Source organism: Oreochromis aureus, linkage group 16, assembly GCF_013358895.1.
Source record: "Oreochromis aureus strain Israel breed Guangdong linkage group 16, ZZ_aureus, whole genome shotgun sequence".
In the NCBI taxonomy this organism is placed as follows: Eukaryota; Metazoa; Chordata; class Actinopteri; order Cichliformes; family Cichlidae; genus Oreochromis; species Oreochromis aureus.
In genome coordinates this window covers 31599152-31621889 of record NC_052957.1, presented here as the reverse complement: position 1 = coordinate 31621889, position 22738 = coordinate 31599152, and the positions used below count along the sequence as shown (strand labels likewise).

General features: G+C 41.9%; 1 protein-coding gene across 1 annotated transcript; it reads left to right on the top strand.

Annotated features, from left to right (window-relative positions):
- Nucleotides 1-8758: 8758 nt before the first annotated feature.
- On the top strand, nucleotides 8759-13471 carry LOC116320183 (trace amine-associated receptor 13c-like). Its single transcript, XM_039599804.1, has 3 exons — nucleotides 8759-8776; nucleotides 12264-12433; nucleotides 12655-13471. Exons 1-3 carry the CDS (start codon nucleotides 8759-8761, stop codon nucleotides 13469-13471), a joined length of 1005 nt encoding a protein of 334 aa, XP_039455738.1.
- Nucleotides 13472-22738: the final 9267 nt, after the last annotated feature.

Sequence of the window (22738 nt, the reverse complement as noted above, 5' to 3'; positions counted from 1 at the left end):
TACTGCAGAGGTAGTGATATATACATGTATAGTGTGTACAGTGCAAAATAAACTGTCCAATATTTTAGCACTTGAGTAGCCTGATGGCTTGAGGGTAAAAACTGTCCCTGAATCTGCTGTTGTGAAGGTGAATGCTCCTGTACCTCCTGCCATAAGATAGGAGTGGAAGATAGGAGCTGAGGTTAGTCCACAGACTGCTTTCAGAACTGCATGATTATTTGCAGATAGCAGGTTGTCAATGCTATCCATCAACTCTAACAGTCTGCAGTCTATGAACTAACCTCAGCTAATGCCAGCTAACAATGTTTGCGCGGTGGCGAGTAGCCTTCACTAATAGTAATAAATCACACAGCAATAGTACATTGAAGATCCTGAAGTGGCACATAACCCAGGTAATGAACACACTAAAACAAGGTAGTTGCAGTAGGCTAATGTTAGTTTTTTTGTTGTTGTTGTTGTTGTTGTTTTTAATTTACTTCCAGATGTTTCTTTAGGTTGGAGCCTTTTGACGCTGAGAGCAGCTTGGTTGCTGGCAAACACACTTTGCACTGAACGGTCAGATTTCACCCATGCCTTTCTTCTTTATATGTGAAATGCTGTGGGAATTTCCAAGTAAGAAATGCATTTCTGCCCGTGCACTGCTGGCTCTGTTGTGCTGGCTCCAGGTCCATTGTGTAACTGATGCCACCGACAGTAACAGGACACTTACATTAGAGCCTCTTATTTTGTGTTTTGTTTGGGTTTCAAGCAATGTGTGGAATTACCAAAATTTGAGAGGGGATAGCCTAACATATGAAACAAAGACCGCTGTGTAATCCATTTATTTCAATAAAGTAACTGTATTCTAATTATCACCTTTTTAAACGGTAACTGTAACAGAATACAGTTACTCATATTTTGTAAATACATAATATCGGTACATATACTCCCCAACACTGCTACCAGAGTAGTTCACAATGAGCTCCTTTGTCTTGCTGACGTTGAGCAGCAGGTTGTTATCCGGACACCATGATGTCAGGGCTTTCACCTCTGCTCTGTAAGCATCTAAAATACAACCAATGCTGGTGGTGTTGTTTGCAAATTTAACGATGGTGTTGGAGCTGTGTGAGGCCACACAGTCATGGGAGAGCAGCATTTTGTGATCCTAGACACACTCTTACCATCTGTGATTTAAAACCAAACCCAAGTCATGAATTTTGAACAGTTAGTCTAACTAATTTCTCTTTCATGACAATGTTCTGACTCTATTGCTTAGCGCGAAATTTGCTATCTCTATTCAGCATCAATATCTGCAAACAGGTGAAATTGTGGTTATCCTCTAAGCTGCATGGATTTTGTCTTAGGTGCAGTCTAACCCCTGAATGAATCAGCACATCTACAACTGCAGCTTTCCATCACCTTACATGGATGTCTATTTTCAGCTGCTTTACTCTCTAATCAAATTGCTGCCAATCAGGTGGTTTGCTGGATAAGAGTATTCCTCTGTTAATGGTTTTTAATGAGGCAATTACAGTATGAGGAATGGCCACATGGTTGCTCAACATGCCTCAGTTTTATGTGTAATATTGTGTGGGGGGAATTTTGTCTATGTTTTTTGTCCCCATTTTGCTGCTGTAATAAATAAAAACTACAAAAAAAGAAGACATTTAGGTACAACAACATTTGCTCAGAGATGCTTTATATTGTAAGGTGAAGATCATACAATAATACAAAGAACCTGAAAAAACCCCAACAATCATATGACCCCTCTGAGCAAGCCGTTTGGTGACAGTGGGAAGGAAAAACTCCCTTTTAAGAAATCTCCAGCAGAAACAGACTCAAGTAGGGGCTGCCATCTGCTGCGACCAGCTGGGGGTAATGGGGAGGAAGACAAGACATAGGCACATTGTGGAAGAGATTAATTATAACTAATAATTAAATGCAGAGAGGTATTTAAACATATAGTGAGTGAAAAAGATAACTGAAGAAGAAACACTAGGGAGTCCCCCAGCAGCCTAGATCTATTTCAGCATAACTAAGGGAGGATTCAGAGTCATCTGATACAGCCCTAACTATACGCTTTATGGGAAATGAAAGTTTTAAGCCTAATCTTAAAAGTAGACGAGGTATCTGTCTTTCGAATCCAAGCTTTGAGCCCCTTCCACAGAAGGGGGACTGAAAGCTGAAGGTTCTGCTTCCTGTTCTAGTTTTTAAACACTCACCCCACGGGGTGATATAGTAGTATCACCCCATTAATGGGGTGATACTACTATATCACCCCATTAGAGCACTTCTGAGACCAAAGTGCTCTGATGGGGTGATACATTAGTATAAGGCCATTAAGATAAATGGGGCCTAATTATTCAAGACCTTGTATGTGAGGAGGATTTTAAATTTGATGGTGGATTTAACAGGGAGCCAGTGAAGGGAATCAAGAAACATGCTATCTCTTTCTAGTCCCTGTCAGTACTGTAGTAGGCAGTTTTAAGGATATCCCGATGAAAATGAATTATAGCAGTCTAGCTTAGAAGTAAAAAATGCATAAATTGATTTTTCAGGTTTTTCAGCCTCTGAGAAAGGGATATTTCTAGGGAGACTGCACAAATGGAAGAAAGCAGTCCTACATATTAGTTTAATATGCGCATTGAAGGATATATCCTGGTCATATGCCTTTAAGACACAAAGACCTGGGTGACCTCTAATTTCCTACTTCTAAAGCTCAGGTTTACTGAATGCTGATTGAGCACATTTGGCTATCATGGTTGCAGCTTCAAAGGGAAGGGGTGTGTCTGGGCATGTCTGGTCAAGCTTCTCGTGGTATTCTACATGGTCAAAAGTATTGGACCACCTACACATTATGCCTACTAAAGCTTCTTGGCTATGGAAACCCTTGAGGGTGTCCATGTTACACAAAGGTTTAACAAAGATAGTTTCAAGTGTAAAACATAATACATATCATGAGTGCCAAACAACTGCAAAAATATGAATCGACTGTCTATGACACAGCAAGTGTGAAACAGCTGAAGTGCAACAGAGAGAGAAAGCCCTCTTTCGTCATTTAATAGAAAAGAAAAGAGGTAATGATGTGGAGGGAAGGCAGAAAGAGATAAATTAGTTCTATGAGAAGCCTTGGTCAAAGAGCAGTGGGAGGCGTAGCTGCCTGGTGATGGAGAAAGGAGCTGAGCTCTGCTTTCCACAACTCCTCAACAGTTCCTGCAGGAAGCCAACACTTCACTGGTCCAAAGCTGTGCTCCTGAACATTGTGCTGTCCTGCATCTCTCTGATCACTGCTGGTCTCAATCTTCTTGTCATCATCTCAGTCTCCCACTTCAGGCAGAGATTGACTTAAACTACAGCTTAAATTTTATAAACTTTAAGAGTATGATCTATGTCATTTGATTTGTTGATGGACGAATGAAGTGAATCTGACACATTCTTCATGTATTTTAACCAAACTGTATTGTGTCATTCATTATTAATGAATCATTTTCTTACTTAAGACACTTTGAAAAGAATAATGTCTATTATTTTCTCTTCTGTATCCCTGCAGGCAGCTCCACACGCCCAGTAACATCCTCCTCCTCTCTCTGGCTGTGTCAGACTTTCTTGTTGGTCTCCTGTTAATTCCAGCTGAGATTTTTAGAATCACAGTCTGCTGGGTATTTGGTGAATCCATGTGTTCACTTTATACATATCTAGGCTACATTGTTGTAACATCTTCAATAAGTAACATAGTTCTCATATCAGTTGATCGCTATGTGGCTATTTGTGATCCTCTGCATTACCCCAGCAGAATTACTGTGGCAAGAATCAAACTTAGTGTTTGTCTGTGTTGGTTTTATTCGGCTTTCTATAGCACTCTTTGTACAAAGAATATCCTGATTAAACCAGGCAGGTATAATTCCTGTTATGGAGAGTGTGTGTTTATCACCAGTGATATTGCTGGCATACTTGACCTTGTTTTATCTTTTATCGTACCAGTTTCCATCATCATAGTTCTTTATATTAGAGTATTTGTGGTGGCTGTGTCTCAGGCTCGTGCCATGCGCTCTCATGTTACAGCTGCCACACTTCAGAGTTCATTGAATCAAACAAACAAATCTGAGTTGAAAGCAGCCAGGACTCTGGGGGTTCTTGTAGTTGTGTTTCTGGCCAGTTTCTGTCCATTTTATTGTTACTTTCTTGTTGTAGAAGACATAGTCAGTGATTCATCTGCCTCTATTGTGGTCATTGTCTATTATTTTAACTCTTGTCTAAACCCACTAATCTATGCCCTGTTTTACCCTTGGTTTAGAAATGCTGTTAAAGTCATCATCACTTTTCAGATATTCAAGCATGACAGCAGTGAGGTCAACATACTATAGAAATATGGTGAAACCTGTTCCAGTAAGATGTTAAACCAGTCAACTGATACATCCAATAGTCTGGAAATACACATTTTTATCACTTTGTTTAAATAAAAATTGTATTATTGAATTATGACAGTTAAATAAATCTAAACATCAAGAGTGCAAATTTCAGTTTAAAGAAATAATTATATTCACTTCCACTATGTTGCTGAAACTGACTTTGAATTATGGCTGTCTTTAGAAACAGCAGCAGATCAAACCTCTTTTCCATTCCTTAAAAATCTTTCCTTCCTTCCTAGAATCTCTTAAACTTTGAGAAAAGTGTCATTATGACGTAATTGAGTGGCATTATTTAACTAGTAACACTTAATGCATATGTTGAATGTGGCCTGCTATGTAAAGTGCACAGAGAGATTAATATGATTAGACTGACGACTCTAAATGTATTAGATTAATTATAAATTCGATCCTATTTATTTCACAACACAGTTTTATTGAATATAATGATTATAATCATTTAGATTAGTAATAGATTATTAATTATGATTGCAGTATAGACTGAGGAAAAAAATAAAATTTTAAAAATATGTAAAATTTACTGAAGTAGTCAAAGGAGTTTGCAAAGAAAAGCGTCTGGACTTCTTTAAGTTGCTTGAAGACGTTTCACCTCTCATCCGAGAAGCTTCTTCAGTTCTAAGGTCAAATGGCCGAGAGTCCCAGATTTAAACCCAGTGGGAGTATCCCCCAAGGAGGGACAAAGGACCCCTGGTGATCCTCTAATCACATGCGCCAAGGTGTGAAAGCGGGTGTGGGACCTAATCAGCCAGGGTTTCGGGTGAGCTCATTGTGAAACCTGGCCCCACCTTATCATGCGATTTCCTGAGGTCAGATGACCCAGGATGTGAGTGGGCGTTAAGGCGTCTGGGAGGAACTCAAAACTGGATTATAGATGGCAGACAGTTGGTGTCGTAAACCACCGCCTCTGTTCAAAGATGGTCGCTCACAGTGGACATAGATGGCCTCTTTCACTCCTCTTTCAAACCATCTGTCCTCTCTGTCCAAAATGTGAACATTGGCATCCTCGAAAGAGTGACCTTTATCCTTAAGATGCAGATGGACTGCTGAGTCTTGTCCTGTGGAGGTGGCTCTTCTATGTTGTGCCATGCGCTTGGTCTCTCCAATGTAGAGGTCTGGGCATTCCTTGCTGCACTGTACCGCATACACCACGTTGTTCAGTCTGTGTTTCGGAGTTTTGTCTTTCGGGTGAACCAGTTTGTGTCTGAGTGTGTTGCTGGGTCTGAAGTACACTGGGATGTCATGCTTGGAGAAAACTCTCCTGAGTTTCTCTGATACACCGGCCACATAGGGGATGACAACGTTGTTGCGTCTGTCTTTCTTATCCTCCCTCGCTGGTGTCTGATCTCCTTTTCTGTGCCTTTTTGCTGACTTTATGAACGCCCAGTTAGGATAACCGCATGTTTTCAGTGCTTCCTTTACATGTGTGTGTTCCTTCTTTTTTCCCTCAGGCTTAGAGGGAACATGTTCTGCTTGGTGGTGTAGGGTCCTAATTACTCCAAGTTTGTGTTCCAGAGGGTGATGGGAGTCAAAGAGGAGATACTGGTCTGTGTGTGTGGGCTTCCGGTAAACTTCAATGTTGAGGTTGCCATTCTCTTCAATGTGCACAGCGCAGTCCAGGAAAAGGCAAGCAGTTATCCTTTGTGTCTTCCCTGGTGAACTTGATGTTTTTATCCACGGCGTTAATGTGCGAGTGAAGGATTCCACTTCTTGTGTCTTGATTTTGACCCAGGTGTCGTCTACATATCTGTACCAGTGGCTGGGTACTCTCCCTTTAAAAGAGCCAAGAGCCTTTCTTTCCACTTCCTCCATGTAAAGGTTGGCTACAATAGGTGACACGGGGGAGCCCATGGCACAGCCATGTTTTTGTCTGTAGAAGCCTTCGTTGTATTTGAAGTATGTTGTGGTGAGGCAGAGGTCTAACAGTGTGCAGATCTGATCGGGTGTGAAGTTGGTCCTGTCTTCCAAGGAGCTGTCTTCTTGTAGTCGTTTTCTGACAGTCTCCACTGCTTCCGTGGTGGGTATGCAAGTGAAGAGAGAGACTACATCAAAGGACACCATGGTTTCATCTGGATCCAGGGTAAGTTTCTGGACCTTGTCGGTGAAGTCGGTGGAGTTCAGACCCAGCAACACACTCAGACACAAACTGGTTCACCCGAAAGACAAAACTCCGAAACACAGACTGAACAACGTGGTGTATGCGGTACAGTGCAGCGAGGAATGCCCAGACCTCTACATTGGAGAGACCAGACAGCCACTTCACAAGCGCATGGCACAACATAGAAGAGCCACCTCCACAGGACAAGACTCAGCAGTCCATCTGCATCTTAAGGATAAAGGTCACTCTTTCAAGGATGCCAATGTTCACATATTGGACAGAGAGGACAGATGGTTTGAAAGAGGAGTGAAAGAGGCCATCTATGTCCACTGTGAACGACCATCTTTGAACAGAGGCGGTGGTTTACGACACCAACTGTCTGCCATCTATAATCCAGTTTTGAGTTCCCTCCCCAGACGCCTTAACACCCACTCACATCCTGGGCCATCTGACCTCAGGAATTCACATGACAAGGTGGGGCCAGGTTTCACAATGAGCTCACCTGAAACCCTGGCTGATTAGGTCCCACACCCGCTTTCACACCTTGGCGCATGTGATTAGAGGATCACCAGGGGTCCTTTGTCCCTCCTTGGGGGATTCTCCCACTGGGTTTAAATCTGGGACTCTCGGCCATTTGACCTTAGAACTGAAGAAGCTTCTCGGATGAGAGGTGAAACGTCTTCAAGCAACTTAAAGAAGTCCAGACGCTTTTCTTTGCAAACTCCTTTGACTACGATGACCTGGATGACTGAGAACCTTCACAGACATATTTACTGAAGTAGTTTGATAATTTCATAGCTTTTTAATAAAAACTAGGAAACTGAAGATATTCTACGTGGTAATTGAAAAACAAATGAGTAAGATTCACCAGGTAAGACTGAATTCAGCTTTTCACTCAAAGTATTTAATTCTTTCCTTCTTGAATGCCTTCTAGGTGTAAACCTTGTTTCTCTTTTCAGAACTGAGCTTTTTTAATCATATTTCAGGCTTTGTTACAGAAAAAAAATGTTACAGTGCCATCTACCTAGAAAACTAATTGTGACTACCCTTGGAAAAACTCATAATGTTTTCTAATCACAAATAATCTTTAGTGATATAAACATGTCAAAAACTGTTAGTAAGGGTTAAGGGTATGTCATCAAATATTATTTTTATGGGGAAAGAGTTAAAGAATGTTAGCTTTGAAAGGCAGGTAGCAGTATAATTTTAACTGTAATGTAAACTGAATTTAGTATAGTAAAAAGTTACGGTACTGCGTTACCGAAAAACTGTAAAGCATCACACCCAGCAGTGGTAGCGACCAAATAGTCCCACACAGACACTATGATATACATATGAGTAATAGCCACACCATTGAAGTAGTATCTAATATACTTACATTATACATGGATCACAAATCAGATCGAAAGGTTATATTACACCATGGAAACTTACAGGCATACGTGGGCCAAGGTTTCACCTCTAACTGCACACTTGTTCGGAAATAGCTGGGCATAACAAGTTTCCCAACTGTGACTACAAGGGGGCGCCAAACCATACAAAACAAAAGAACATTAACACATTCAAATTATACTAACAGACATGCAACACAGGTGCTCTAACTTGATGTTGGATCTCTCTGTCATATAGTACGACTTTCAGTTCCTGTTACAATGCAGAACGATGTTTTGCATTGTTTAATTGTGTAGCCCATTTAATTAAAAACTTTTAGATAAGAACTTATTTCATACTCATATACTTTATCTGAAGCATAATCTGTTTTTACAGTTTTTATTTACAGTATTCATTCATGGTTTCTTTAGGGATTCACTAGCTTAGCTGAGCTTGTAGCCAACTTCCTAATAGCAAGGCCTCTTCGCCTGTCCCTCCTTTCCTGTTCAGTGTGTAAAATTTCAAACTACTCCTCAGCTTCCTTTAGTAATAATGATACCTGTAATGGAACCTGTTTATACATCTGGAGGCCAGGCTCACTGAACTGGAGACCCCAGTCTGCATCCTTGAAAATCCTGTAGCTGGCCAGACCCCTGTTTTCACTGCGGGTGAAGGTAGTTTACCCCTGTTAGCCCTCCCCCCAGTGGCGGTTTTTGGTATGGGAAACACTGGCCATTCCCCATGGCGGCATCGTGGTGGGGGCGGCATCATGGCATCGGCAAAAAAAAGTTGCTCTAACCCATGCTGGCCTGACAACATGCCAGCGCATTTTGGGGATTGCATGGGCATCGAACGATTTTCTATTGCCTATTTGCGAGAAGTAAGGATGCCCTCCATCTACAAGGTGCGCCCACTGCTTGCTGCACAGGGAAGAGAGGGGCATGACGGTGGGGTATTCGGTGGCTGGCTGGAGCTAATAACCAGCTTGCAAAATAAAACTAAATAAAAACAAACCAACAAACTAGGGCTGTCAGTGTTAACCCGTTAACCAGATTAAAATTTTTAATGCAATTAATCCATGTGGCGCAAAATGACTCAAAATCCCTGAAATTTCTCTATCAACCCATTTTGGTCTCTATCAACCAATTTCGTCAGTTTGTCCAAAGTTTGTCCATTCTGAGCTCCAGATGGGTTATTGCATTAAAAATTTTAATCGCGTTAATTGTGATGAAGGCATTAACACGTTAACATTGACAGCCCCACAACAAACACAAAAACAGAAGACAATATGATATAGACTTGCATAGATGTGTTTTCTAAATTCCATCACACACTTACACGTGAAAAGTGAGCGTGAGGGCCCTCGGTGCGCCTGCTTGCTGCTGCTGCTCACACACAACCGGTCAAAAGGGTAGGGGGGCATGCTGCTTCCAAATAGTACACATTTCATTCATAATGGTTGTTCATTTCATTCATAATGGTGTAGGATGTTGATACTGGAGTCCAAAAATACTGATGGAAGATGGACAAGAAAGGTCACAGCCATCAGGTCCTCAGTTTAGAAAAAAAGAAAAAAGAAGAGGAGAAACGAGCAAAAGATACAGGTAAGCAGATGTGTCTTTAGATAATGGCAGGTATAATTATAATAATAATGGATTGCATTTATATAGCGCAAAGCGCTTTACAATTCCACTATTCGTTCACGCTCACATTCACACACTGGTGGAGGCAAGCTACAGTCGTAGCCACAGCTGCCCTGGGGCAAACTGACAGAAGCGAGGCTGCCATATCACACCATCAGCCCCTCTGGCCAACACCAGTAGGCAGTAAGTGAAGTGTCTTGCCCAAGGACACAACGACGAGGACAGAGAGAGCAGGGGGATTGAACCGGCAACCTTTCGGTTACAGATGAGCTTGTATCCTGTAACAGGATAGCATTCATTAGTAGGAAAACTTCTGTTTACCTTTGTTAGCAGCTTGGCTATGATAGCAAACAGTAGACAGTCAGTAGACACTGATGTGGCTTATGAATCTTTTGGACTGTGTTCAGCACAGTATTAATTAGCCATTAATTGGAAGAGCTGTATTGTTGATTTGTCTGCTATTTCAATGTATGATGAATTATAATGGCTCTTTGTTAGCCATTTGCATAATCTCTCTCTCACTATATGAAATATTTATCTGGTTAAATTCAGTATGGTTCCGACAACAGTTTTCACAATAAAATATGTTAATGTGGGCGGCGCCGCCACTGGAGGGGGGTGCAGAGCGATTGCAGGGGGCGTGGTATGAATAAAGAAAAAAGAACGCTTGGACACTGCTAGCATAATGGATGCAAAACAAAAAATGAAGCATCGCTAAATATGTCTCCAAACGAAATAATAGAAAATATGATGAAGCATATCTTGCCTTTGGCTTCACCTGCACAACGGTGGTGCCAAGGTAGGTTTCCCCAGTAGAATTTGATTCTCCTGTGTTGGGAGCACACGCTGGACTGTTCAAATCACAGACAAACAGTATCCAGCAGTCTTGATCTTTAGTTCACAAACACTTCTTATAATGACTAACTACTCCTGAAATTTTGGACATGTTAGCTCTTTATACACTAAAGTTACAGTGGGATACAAATAATATCAGGTTGATCCTGGCAAATTTTGTTCCTCCTGTCCAAATAACTGACAAACAGTATCCCACAGTTCTTTATGTTTTTAAACCCATTTCGCACAGAGAGGCATTTTTTGAAAAATGTTTTTTATAGCACTCTTGAATATTCTTACACAGTAAAAAAAACCCCAACTACATGTAAAATAATTATACCATAAAGTCTGTTTGTTTTTCTATAAGAAATGATGTGGAACATGAATAAAACTATAGATCCAGCAGTCTACAATTTCTTTAAATACAATAATGGCCCAATGTTCAAGCTCTTTCCTCAAATTTCAAAGGACATACATCCTTACTGAAGCTGTTTTGACAAAAATAAATAAATAATTAAAAATAAAAAACTTGAGAGAAATCCTTTGTGTGTCAGTAGCTAAAAGACCTACTTAATTTAACCCTCTGTGCTCTCTTACCAGCCCTGGATTACTGGATTACACTCCCCGCCTCTATGATTCACCTGCCATCTACTAACTGCTGCTGAGGCTATCCAGCTCCTCTCCATAGCTGCAACCATTTGCAGCTGTCTTCATGTTCTTCCCGTCAGCCACAAACCACAAAAAAGAAACATGGATCTCAGTAGTAACATATGATAAACTGGTTTAATGTTGATACTCTTGGTATTATTAGTGCCTACGGACTCTGAGCCATCCAGGATAACAGTGATGCTATAATCTGCTTCCTCTGTAACTGTGGCTCTGCCAGACACCTCAGAGGTGATTATCCTAGAGTCTGAGGTCACAAACCATAAGTTAGAGTCCCAAAGCCAACTCTGGATGTCAGCTTTGTGGTTTTGTTTCTTGAACCTGTGCAAGCTGCTCAAGAGACTAAATATGTGTTTCCTCTTGCTGAGCTAGCCAACCTTGAGTGTGTTTGTACTGTGCCTGAGTCATCTGATCCCAAGTATCTAGACTATAGAGTATCCTGTCCCTCTGCTTTGCCTTGCCCCCAGATCAACCTCCAGAGACATCTCCTCTTCTTAATAGGCTGAACTGTTCCCAAATCCTGCGCTACCTATAAGCTTTCCACTTGAACTTTTTTTTTCAGCCCTTGAGCCCCTGTTTATGTTTGAGTACACTGTATGAAGGTACATAAAATTGGAATGAATCAATTACAAATCTCACAGTGTTGCATCCCCTTTTCTTAAAAAAAATAGATAAACATCTGGGAACCGGTTGCTGGATCTTGGGAGAAGGATTTATCCTATCCTTGTCCGATAGCATTCCATCAAAGTCCTAGAACATGACTATTGTATTTTTCATTTCATCATGCTCCAAATGATTTAAATTCGTGAACGGTTTGTACTGTAGTCAAGTCACTTCAGCACTTGGACTGTTCAACTACCAAGCTATGCTGCTGTAATACATGCAGTATATGGTTTAGTAATGTCTCAATGAAATATACAAGTCCTGTCCTGAAAAACATGTCATTTGGAAGAGAGCATATGTTGCTCTAAAACCTTTACATACATGTCAGCACTAATGGTGTGTTTCCACATGTGCAAACTGCCAATTCCATGGGCACTAATGCTGGAGAACAACAGCCAGTGTAAGATGGAGAAGAGAGTTCACTGAACAGAAAATAATTGAAGTCACGCTGCTGTGTTACATCAGTGTCCATTGAGAACACATAAGAAAGGGGGAGGGGAGAAATGAAGGTCCAGAAACAGACAATTTCATCAGATTTGAAAGCTTAAACAGACTGTGTCTGCTGCTACTCTTGTCCTCATCTAGATGATGGAGAACAAGGACAGTATATGCTTTCCAGAACTCTTCAACTCTTCCTGCAGGAGACGAGCACTTCACTGGTCTGAAACTGTGCCCCTAAATATCCTGCTGTGCTCCATCTCTGCGATCACTATAGCTCTGAACCTCCTTGTCATCATCTCAGTCTCCTACTTCAGGCAGATTCCATTTTCTATTAGATTTAATTTGTTAAGTTTTGAAATATGATCGTGCAAAACCTGATGTACAGAAAACCACCGCTACACCTTTCTCCAAAACAAGTTATTTTAATTGTTTTACAAAGTTTAATTTAACATAATGTTATGGCAAGTTATGTGGGACTAACATAAATTTTAAGGGAAGATTTTTTTGGTAATGGTGCTTTTTTGACTTATTCCAGGCAGCTCCACACACCCACTAACATCCTCCTCCTCTCTTTGGCTGTGTCAGACTTTCTTGTGGGGTTCCTGTTGCTGCCTGGAGAAATCTTCCTAGGAATAGCCTGCTGGGCTTTCGGTAACCTTTTGTGTTCTCTCTTTAATTATGTGTCTTTCATCATTACCTCGGCTTCAGTGGGAAACATGGTTCTCATATCAGTTGACCGCTATGTGGCGATTTGTTATCCTCTGCATTACTCTACCAGAATTACTGTGACCAGAGTTAAACGCTCTGTTTGTTTGTGTTGGCTCTGTTGTGTTTTGTACAGTAGTGCCCTTTTAAAAGATGAGCTGATTCAACCAGGAGGGCATAATTCCTGCTATGGAGAATGTGTTTTTGTCATCAACTTTATTGCAGGAACTGTTGATCTTTTGTTAACCTTTATTGTTCCTATTTCTGTTATCGTAGTTCTGTATATGAGAGTATTTGTAGTGGCTGTGTCTCAGGCCCGTGCCATGCGCTCTCATGTTACAGCTGTCACACTGCAGCTTTCAGTGAATCTCACAACAAAGAAATCAGAGTTGAAAGCAGGAAGGACTCTTGGTGTTCTAATAGTTGTGTTTCTAATGTGTTTCTGTCCATACTATTGCGCTTCTTTTGCAGTGGAAGACTCACTCAGTGAGTCATCCACATCCCTTGTCCGTTATCTCTTCTATTTTAACTCCTGTTTGAACCCTGTGATCTATGCACTATTTTACCCCTGGTTTAGAAAAGCTATTAAACACATTGTCATGCTTCAGATATTTCACACTGGCTCCCGTGAGGCCAACATACTATAGAGAGGACCTAAATGAGTGAATGAATGATATCTGCGGAACATATATTTTAACCCTTAACCCGTATTATGTTAAGCAAGCTGCCTGGCATTATTTTGTTGTTTTAGCTCTAAAACTGTTGTAAAATCAGCTGTGAGTATGTTCTTTGGTCCCTTTTCAACACCTGGTATGTCGTTGTTTGGCTTTAGTGTACACTACCAGTGTGTTATCAATGATTAAAAACACAAAAACCAAAATTGAAATTTTTACAGTTTTTCCTGCATAAAGCACTCAGAATGTAAATAAATGTGTAAAAAAATTTATCATTTTCAATTTGAACTCTAAGCTATAAAATACTGAACAATATCAAGTATGTGTCTATGGTTTGTTTTGGGGAATCTCTTTTTTTTTTTTTTAAATAAGTCACTTTGTTTTTGGCCCCGAATGAAGCTCCTCTCAAGCTGTAGGCAAAAGCCTACATTGCACTGCTGGCACTTTTTGCTCGCTTTTATACAACAGTTTCCTCATTCAAAGTTACGTCACGGTCTAGGGGCACAGGAATGCAACATAAAGGTTAAAAAGGGTCCCCAAATCCAGACCCAAATAGCAAATATACTGTTAAAGGTGAGGTTTATTGCTACCAAAACTGAAAGCATTAACTCGAGGGTTACCAAGGTTCAAAATAATAAACAAAAGAAGCTATTCCAAAGAAGTGCTACCTAAACCCTGCATGAAACAAAACCAGACAAAAGACAAGCACTAATGTTAACTCCCTAATTTAACAAGCAAAATAAAACATACAAAAACAAATAGGTAGTTCACCCCTTCTGCTTCAGTGCTTATTTACAAATGGACTACAGGGAGTGCAGAATTATTAGGCAAATGAGATTTTGTCCACATCATCCTCTTCATGCATGTTGTCTTACTCCAGTGGTTCCCAAACTTTTTTTGCCAGGCCCCCCTTTTTCACAAGAAAAATGTTCGCGCCCCCCCCTGCACAAACACATCCTCCAAACACACACCCCCATATTTTGTTTACAAACTCCACTGCGGTTTATTTCACACCTCAAACATTTAGTAAACAATTAAGCAAATACAAGTAAACGGCAATAAATTACAGGTAGTAATAAAATATACTACTAACTCTTTTACACTACGTCCACACCTACACGGGTATTTTTGAAAACGCAGCTGTTTCTATGCGTTTGGGCTTTTCGTCAACACGTAAACGGCGCGTGCGATTCACCGAAAACGGAGATTATTTAAAACTCCTTTTTGCGTTTACATGTGGACGAGGATTACAGAGTTCGTCACGCAATATCAAAGGTATGTGCCTCTTTTCACGTCACGCTGTGCGCCACGTTATTGTTTACATGAGATGAATTGCAGAATGGCAGATAGAGAGAAAATACTGTTAATCTGACTATCTGCAGGTTTTACACGCTTACATATACACATGCAGTTACTGTCCCTGCATTTAGAAAGGCAGAGGCGTCACGGTGTGATTATTTTACGTGTAGTTGTTTTTTTTCCTGTGTAATAATATTCAACATTGTTATCAATACATTTTTCAAAAAATGCCTCTCTGTGCAAAATGGGTTTAAACACATAAACAGCTGTGGGATACTGTTTGTCCGTGATTTGAACCGGGGGAACAAATTACGGCAGGATCAGCCTGATGTTATTTGTATCCCGCTGTAACTTTACTGCATAAAGAGCTAACATGTCCAAAATGTCAGGAGTAGTTAGTCATTACAAGAAGTGTTTGTCAACTAAAATCAAGAATGTGGGATACTGTTTGTCCGTGATTTGGAGAGCCCAGCGCTGCTCCCGACGCAGGGAAACTAATTTTGCAGGGGAGACCTACCTTGGCACTTGTGCAGGTGAAGCCAAAGGAAGATATGCTTCACCATATTTTCCTGTCTTTGGCTTGGAAGGAAGTTGGTTTGGAAACATATTTGGCGATGCTTCATCTCCTGCTTTGCGTTTATGTGGGAGCCCGTCAAAACCTGTCCACAGTGTCCAAGCGCTCTTTTTTTTTTTTTTCATTCATACCTTCTAGGCCCCCTAGGGCCCCACACTTTGGGAACCTCTGTCTTACTCCAAGCTGTATAGGCTCAAAAGCCTACTACCAATTAAGCATATTAGGTGATGTGCATCTCTGTAATGAGAAGGGTGTGGTCTAATGACATCAACACACTATATCAGGTGTGCATAATTATTAGGCAACTTCCTTTCCTTTAGCAAAATGGGTCAAAAGAAGGACTTGACAGGCTCAGAAAAGTCAAAATAGTGAGATATCTTGCAGAGGGATGCAGCAGTCTTAAAATTGCAAAGCTTCTGAAGCGTGATCATCGAACAATCAAGCGTTTCATTCAAAATAGTCAACAGGGTCGCAAGAAGCGTGTGGAAAAACCAAGGCGCAAAATAACTGCCCATGAACTGAGAAAAGTCAAGCGTGCAGCTGCCAAGATGCCACTTGCCACCAGTTTGGCCATATTTCAGAGCTGCAACATCACTGGAGTGCCCAAAAGCACAAGGTGTGCAATACTCAGAGACATGGCCAAGGTAAGAAAGGCTGAAAGACGACCACCACTGAACAAGACACACAAGCTGAAACGTCAAGACTGGGCCAAGAAATATCTCAAGACTGATTTTCTAAGGTTTTATGGACTGATGAAATGAGAGTGAGTCTTGATGGGCCAGATGGATGGGCCCGTGGCTGGATTGGTAAGGGCAGAGAGCTCCAGTCCGACTCAGGCGCCAGCAAGGTGGAGGTGGAGTACTGGTTTGGGCTGGTATCATCAAAGATGAGCTTGTGGGGCCTTTTCGGGTTGAGGATGGAGTCAAGCTCAACTCCCAGTCCTACTGCCAGTTTCTGGAAGACACCTTCTTCAAGCAGTGGTACAGGAAGAAGTCTGCATCCTTCAAGAAAAACATGATTTTCATGCAGGACAATGCTCCATCACACGCGTCCAAGTACTCCACAGCGTGGCTGGCAAGAAAGGGTATAAAAGAAGAAAAACTAATGACATGGCCTCCTTGTTCACCTGATCTGAACCCCATTGAGAACCTGTGGTCCATCATCAAATATGAGATTTACAAGGAGGGAAAACAGTACACCTCTCTGAACAGTGTCTGGGAGGCTGTGGTTGCTGCTGCACGCAATGTTGATGGTGAACAGATCAAAACACTGACAGAATCCATGGATGGCAGGCTTTTGAGTGTCCTTGCAAAGAAAGGTGGCTATATTGGTCGCTGATTTGTTTTTGTTTTGTTTTTGAATGTCAGAAATGTATATTTGTGAATGTGGAGATGTTATATTGGTTTCACTGGTAAAATAAATAATTGAAATGGGTATATATTAGTTTTTGTTAAGTTGCCTAATAATTATGCACAGTAATAGTCACCTGCACACACAGATATCCCCTAAAATAGCTAAAACTAAAACAAACTAAAAACTACTTCCAAAAACATTCAGCTTTGATATTAATGAGTTTTTTGGGTTCACTGAGAACATGGTTGTTGTTCAATAGTAAAATTATTCCTCAAAAATACAACTTGCCTAATAATTCTGCACTCCCTGTATTTACAACACTATATACAAAATATCTAATTTTTCTCAGAAAACTACTACTCTACTACACTTTGCTGAATTAACCAACTGAATTCAACCTTTCTACTACTGTTATTATTCCCCATATAAAAGTATTTGTGGTTTTATTATCATAAGTTAGTGGCTAGTGGCTAACAAAGATGGTAATATAGGAGCTGGGTAACAAACGTTATCAGTCCTGTGACTTTATAGTGGAAGGTGTTAATTTAACAGGATAATATTATTAATTGTGTCTATGGACTGTCTTTTTCCTATTAAAGTCCCATATTGAACATGAGATCTAAATATTCTCTCCCCCCTGGTGGGACAGACCACATATTGTGTGAATTTTGGTTGTGTATTGTCCAAGGTGACATGGTTGAAGTCCCTCGAGATCGCAATGAAGGCACTCTGGTGCTGAGTCTGTAATCAGGCTATAGCAAAGTGGATAATGTCACATGCAGCTGTGGGGTTAGCAGAGGGAGGAACGTAAACAGCCACCAAGATTACATGGGTAAATTCCCTGGGCAAATAATACGGCCTGAGTCCAACCGTGCACAGTTCAATAACTGGGCAGCAAATCCTTTCTTTGATTGTTATGTGGAAGTCTTCCACGGATGTGTTGTCGTTGGGAATATTCTGGTGCATCCATGATTCGGTGAAACACATCAAGCTACATTCCCTCCAAGACTCCATGCTAGCACTGTTAGCTCATCGATTTTATTTGCTAACGACTCAACATTTCCCATTATAATAGATGGCAGACACGGTTTGTACCTCCTCCTCACTTCGAGCCTCCACTGTCTCACAGTCTCCTTCCTGCTCCTCTTCTGTCCTCCACCTCTGCATCCTCAGTGTGTTTTCCTGCAGATTTCAGCTGGTACACTGTGGGTCTGACTGATGAGCCAGCCAGCATCAGGGCGATCAGCTGATCTCTCGAGTAAAAAGCAGTTGTGTTGCGTTCTCATTGCTCAGTAAAAGTAACAGTTCCACGGCCACAGGCAGAACAAAAATTCTCTCGATCCACATGATTGAAGGAAAGATATTCAAACAGACCAAAGTCCAAGTAAAGAAAAAAGAATAAGTAAGAAAAAAGCTAAACTAAAGAGAAAAAGCAGGAGCAATTGTAACTGTCATGGCTAGCAGGGCAAGCCGTGTGGAATTTAATAAAGGACCCAAGATGCAGGCAGCTTTCAGATGTGAACAGAAACGCAGTGGGCTTGAAACAGAACCTAAGGATAACCTAAACTGGAGAAAACTAACAACAACAGACCTGAAACGGAGATGCAGGGAAACTCGGGGAAACCAGACAGGAAAACGCAGGGAAATACACAGACGAACCAGCAATCCAGTCCGAGTCCGGAAACAAACCAAAACAGGCCACAAAATCAAAAACACAGGAACACAAGAAAACAGAGCCAACACACAGTTCAATTCAGGAGGCCAACCGTGCTAAAAGCAGCGGCGGCGACACAGGCAAAGTAAGTCCTTAGGCCAGCTGCGCGGAAGGCAGCGGCGGCCACGCAGGCGAAGGAGGTCCAGAAAGTGGATCACAACGTTGAGGAGGCGGCCTTAGAAGAGCTGGGTGTCCTGGACCTGTATGTGGCGTCCGAGCAGGTTGTGGACCAGACGGCGGCGTGGTGGCAGCAGGACCAGACGAGGCAGCTGCAGGTGGTGGCACTGCAGGCAACGGTGTGGAAGCCGCAGGTGGTGGTGCTGCAGGCGATGGCGTGGAACCCGCAGGTGGGAGCGCTGCAGGCTGCACGGGCCCTCAGACCCTCCAGTGGAGACAAACGAAGGCTGGACGGGCCCCTCGGATCCTCCAGTGGAGACAGGCACAAAACCAGCAGGCACGAGGTCCTGTGGCAGACACGAAGGTAACTGGAGCTGTGCAGGGCACTGACTCTGCCCAGGCAGCGCTAACACAGTGCAGTTCTCAGGGGGCTTCTTGGCCTTCAGGCATCCAGAGTCAGCTAAGGGCTGATACCCAGCCTCTGGGGAGGCCCTGGAGGGAGTTCCTATCTCTAAATTGCCAGTTGATGGGAAACACCACAGGTTAACATGAAATTTTCTCCCTGCAAGGAATGAATTGGTGAGAATGATGGCCGAATGCGTGGCTGAGCTAGCAGAGGGTGTGTTCCAACTAAAGGCTGATTCTGTTCATTTGGAAGTAACGTTTTCAATGGGAGAAACTTTGGGAAGGTTGGGGAAACCTGCAGTCAGCTGAGACTGAAGTTGGATGAGTAACAAAATGTTTCTCCCAATGAAAACATTACGTCCAGATGAACCGCATCAACCATTTGGGATTTACTTATCTGGATGATTGAGCATCCAGATATAGATTTTGTGTGCATGTGTCAACCAGCGTGAAGCCTGTTACTGTCATGGTCTGGAGTCTGTGGACTCCGTGTTTATGTTTAAGTTTATTAATATTCTGTGGTTTTGTTTATTTTGGGTTGTTTGAGACTATCCCTAGTGTTTTGTGTCCTCTGTGCTCTCCTGATCCACGTTTCAAGTTCCTATGTTCTGTTTCCCCAGTCTGTGTTAAGTTTGCATGTTTAGAGTTTTTTCGGTGTGTTTCCTGTTTTATTATGAAGGTACATTTCTCTTGTCTGTTTCTAGTTTCGCTTTCCCTTGTCTCGTTATGTTATTATCATGTTATGTTATTATCATGTTATGTTATGTTATTATCTCGGTATTATCAATTATCAATTAATCCCAGCCGTGTCTCTCTCCTGTCTTCCATTCCCTGATTGCCCTGTGTGTATTTAAGCCCGGTGTGTTGCTGGTTCGTCTGTGTATTTCCCTGCATTTTCCTGGGTGGTTTCACCTCCCTAATAAAACTCACTCACATCTGAAAGCTGCCTGCATCTTGGGTCCTTCATTAAATTCCACACAGCTTGCCCTGCTAGCTGTGACAGTACGAACCAGCCACCATGGACCCAGCAGCTTTCAATCCTTCTGAGGAGCTTAAAGACGACATTATCTACAATGTGGAGAATCTTCTCCAACTCTGGCTGGATCATTCAGGGGAGGCGTTTTGTCGGGCTGTGGAGGCCCGGTTACAGCGGCTTATTTCCGGGCTTCTGTGGTTTCTGGGTTCGCTTCCCCAGATTGCACAGGATTTCATCCTTAACACTTTACATCTGCACCCAGCCACTACCTCTAAACTATCCTGTCCAGCAGAAGATTTCCAGCCCGGTCCGCTGGAAGGTTCGTGGATCGGTTCTCCTCCATCCCGGCGAAAGTGGCGCTCACGCCCACAGCTGCGGAGCAAACTCCTGTGGTGGTGAGTGAAAGAGACACTTTTTCCACCTCTTCCAATGTTGGGACAATTTATTCTGGGGCTGTGTTTTGTGTGGCAGGTGGTAATAATAACAGTGGATTTCCTGTTTTCCCTGCCACTGAAATTACTGAGACTGCCTTTTCCAGGGCTACATTAAATTCTGATGACTGTTTTCGCTCTGCTCTCTTCGAGCCCGGAGACATACTAACTAGGACTGCTAATTTGAAGACCGAGGATTCAGAGACTTGTTTCTCATCTGCTGCTTCAATGCACCGCACTGGAACCAGTTTTACACAAATTTTTTTGTTAAGCCTACTCCTTTGCCTGTCAGTGTTCCAGCCCCTGTTTCACCTCAAACACCGGCTCAGTCTCTAGCTCAGTCTCCACTTCAATCACCTGCTCAGCTACCCTCAGTTCAGTCACCTGCTTGGCTGCCCCCAGTTCAGTCACCTGCTCAGCTGCCCCCAGTTCAGTCAGCTGCTCGGCTGCCCTCAGCTCAGTCTCCAGTGTTTTCTGCAGCTCAGCAGCCACTAGCTCAGCCTCCCGTGTTCCTGCTAACACCCTAGTCTGGCAATCAATAGGTACTGCCCCTTATCTCCACAAAACATTGTAGAGGTGCAAAAAACCAAGACAATTCTACAATATCCAGACCCTTCAGGAACTCAGGACAAATCTCATCAACCCCAAGGGCCCTGCCACCAAGGAGTTGTTGTTTAACTGCCTTAGTGACCTCACCCCCGGAGATAGACGAGTCATCGCCCTTGTCCCTAGACTCTGCTTCCTCCACAGAAGACGTGCCAGTGGTATTCTTTTCACCACCTGACAATGTTCACAGTCGAAGTCAGCAGCGCGACACGTGCACTATACACAGTGCAGGTAGAGTACTGCTTTCCCCTCCTGAGTTGTTTAATGGTTTGTACGTCTAATGTATTTAATAACTACTAATTACCCAAGAAACAAGTTCTGAAACACATTCCAATTGCTTGCTAAGGAGAACTGGAAACTATCCGAAGTCTATGTGATCTCATATTCTAAACTCCCACTGACATGAGTCTTACTATTAGAGGGTAAAGCTGCTAGCTTGCTTGTACATGTCACTGTCTTTGAAACGAGTCACAAACTGACATATGAATTTACTCTATGCTTCTGCCTGCCTGAGAAAATGTTTTTCAGTTTTGTTTGCTTGGGTTGATTGTATAAGGGCCATTTAAATTTATATTTCATGTTCGTACTTGAGGAAACTTGTTTGATGCATATTCTGAAATTTGATGTTTGAGAATATGTTATATTTTTGTTATTATTTTAGTTTATTTTGAAAAGTCTCAACAGGATGTTGAGCTTTATTGTGAAAGGTTTATCTGGAAAATAAACAAGTCGCCTACACAATGGTTTCACCGTCATTGTTGCTAACAAACCGAGGCATAAAAATAGTTGCTTGTCTGTCCTGAATGTGATTATTATAAATGTACAATAAAGTGAAAACTCAGCAAGGATAATATAGCAAGTGTTGGGAAGGTTACTTCTAAAATGTATTCCACTACAGATTACAGAATACATGCCCCAAAATGTATTTTGTAACGTATTCCGTTACTCATTGAGAGTAGCATATTCTGAATACTTTGGATTACTTAATATATTATCATTCTTTTTACAAGTACATGAATGTACTATTGCTGTGTGATTTATTACTATCACTGAAGGTTACTCGCCATACAGTACCAACTAGATTTTTAAATCTTAATATAAAATGAGTAACAGTAGGGTGGACATTAGGTAAGGTTGCACTTTTTGCAGCGATCTCCTATAGAAAACTATTCTGCTTGTATATAAAACAGGTCCGCAGCTCCGAACCGTAGTAAAGGGACCTCTAGCTAATACCTCGGGTTCCATGTCGGGCTCGTAATCGAAAACTAGCTTTACTTTGTTGTCTGGGTCAACTTTGCTAGCGAGAGACAGAGAGAGGCATTGAAAGGCTGCTCCAATGGAACTTATTGTTTTGGAGGAAAACACGAACACAGTGTACAGTTGAGTCTTAATAGCTTACTTATAACTGGGCTACACTGCCCATGAGGGTACATTCTTTAGTGCTATGCCTGTAACACTCTGCCTATTGCCTTCATATTAAAAAATCTTTTGAACAATAATTTTAAAAAATATTTCTTCACAGCATTATGCGGGTCGCAAGTAGAGGTGACATGGTCACAGGCATTAGAGCCTCTTAATGCGTGTTTTGTTTGGGTTTCCACCGGCGTGGAATTACCAAAAATAGAGAGGGGACAAACTAACATATGAAACAGGAAAAGACCCCCGTGTACTCCATTTATTTCAACAAAGTAACTGTATTCTGAATACCACCTTTTAACTGTAATGGAATACAGTTACTCATATTTTGTATTTTAAATACGTAACG

Bases quoted from the DNA above. Each gene is read 5' to 3' on its own strand.
- LOC116320183 (XM_039599804.1), top strand. The intron at 12,434-12,654 runs GCAGATTCCATT...GACTTATTCCAG, and splicing joins ATCTCAGTCTCCTACTTCAG to GCAGCTCCACACACCCACTA.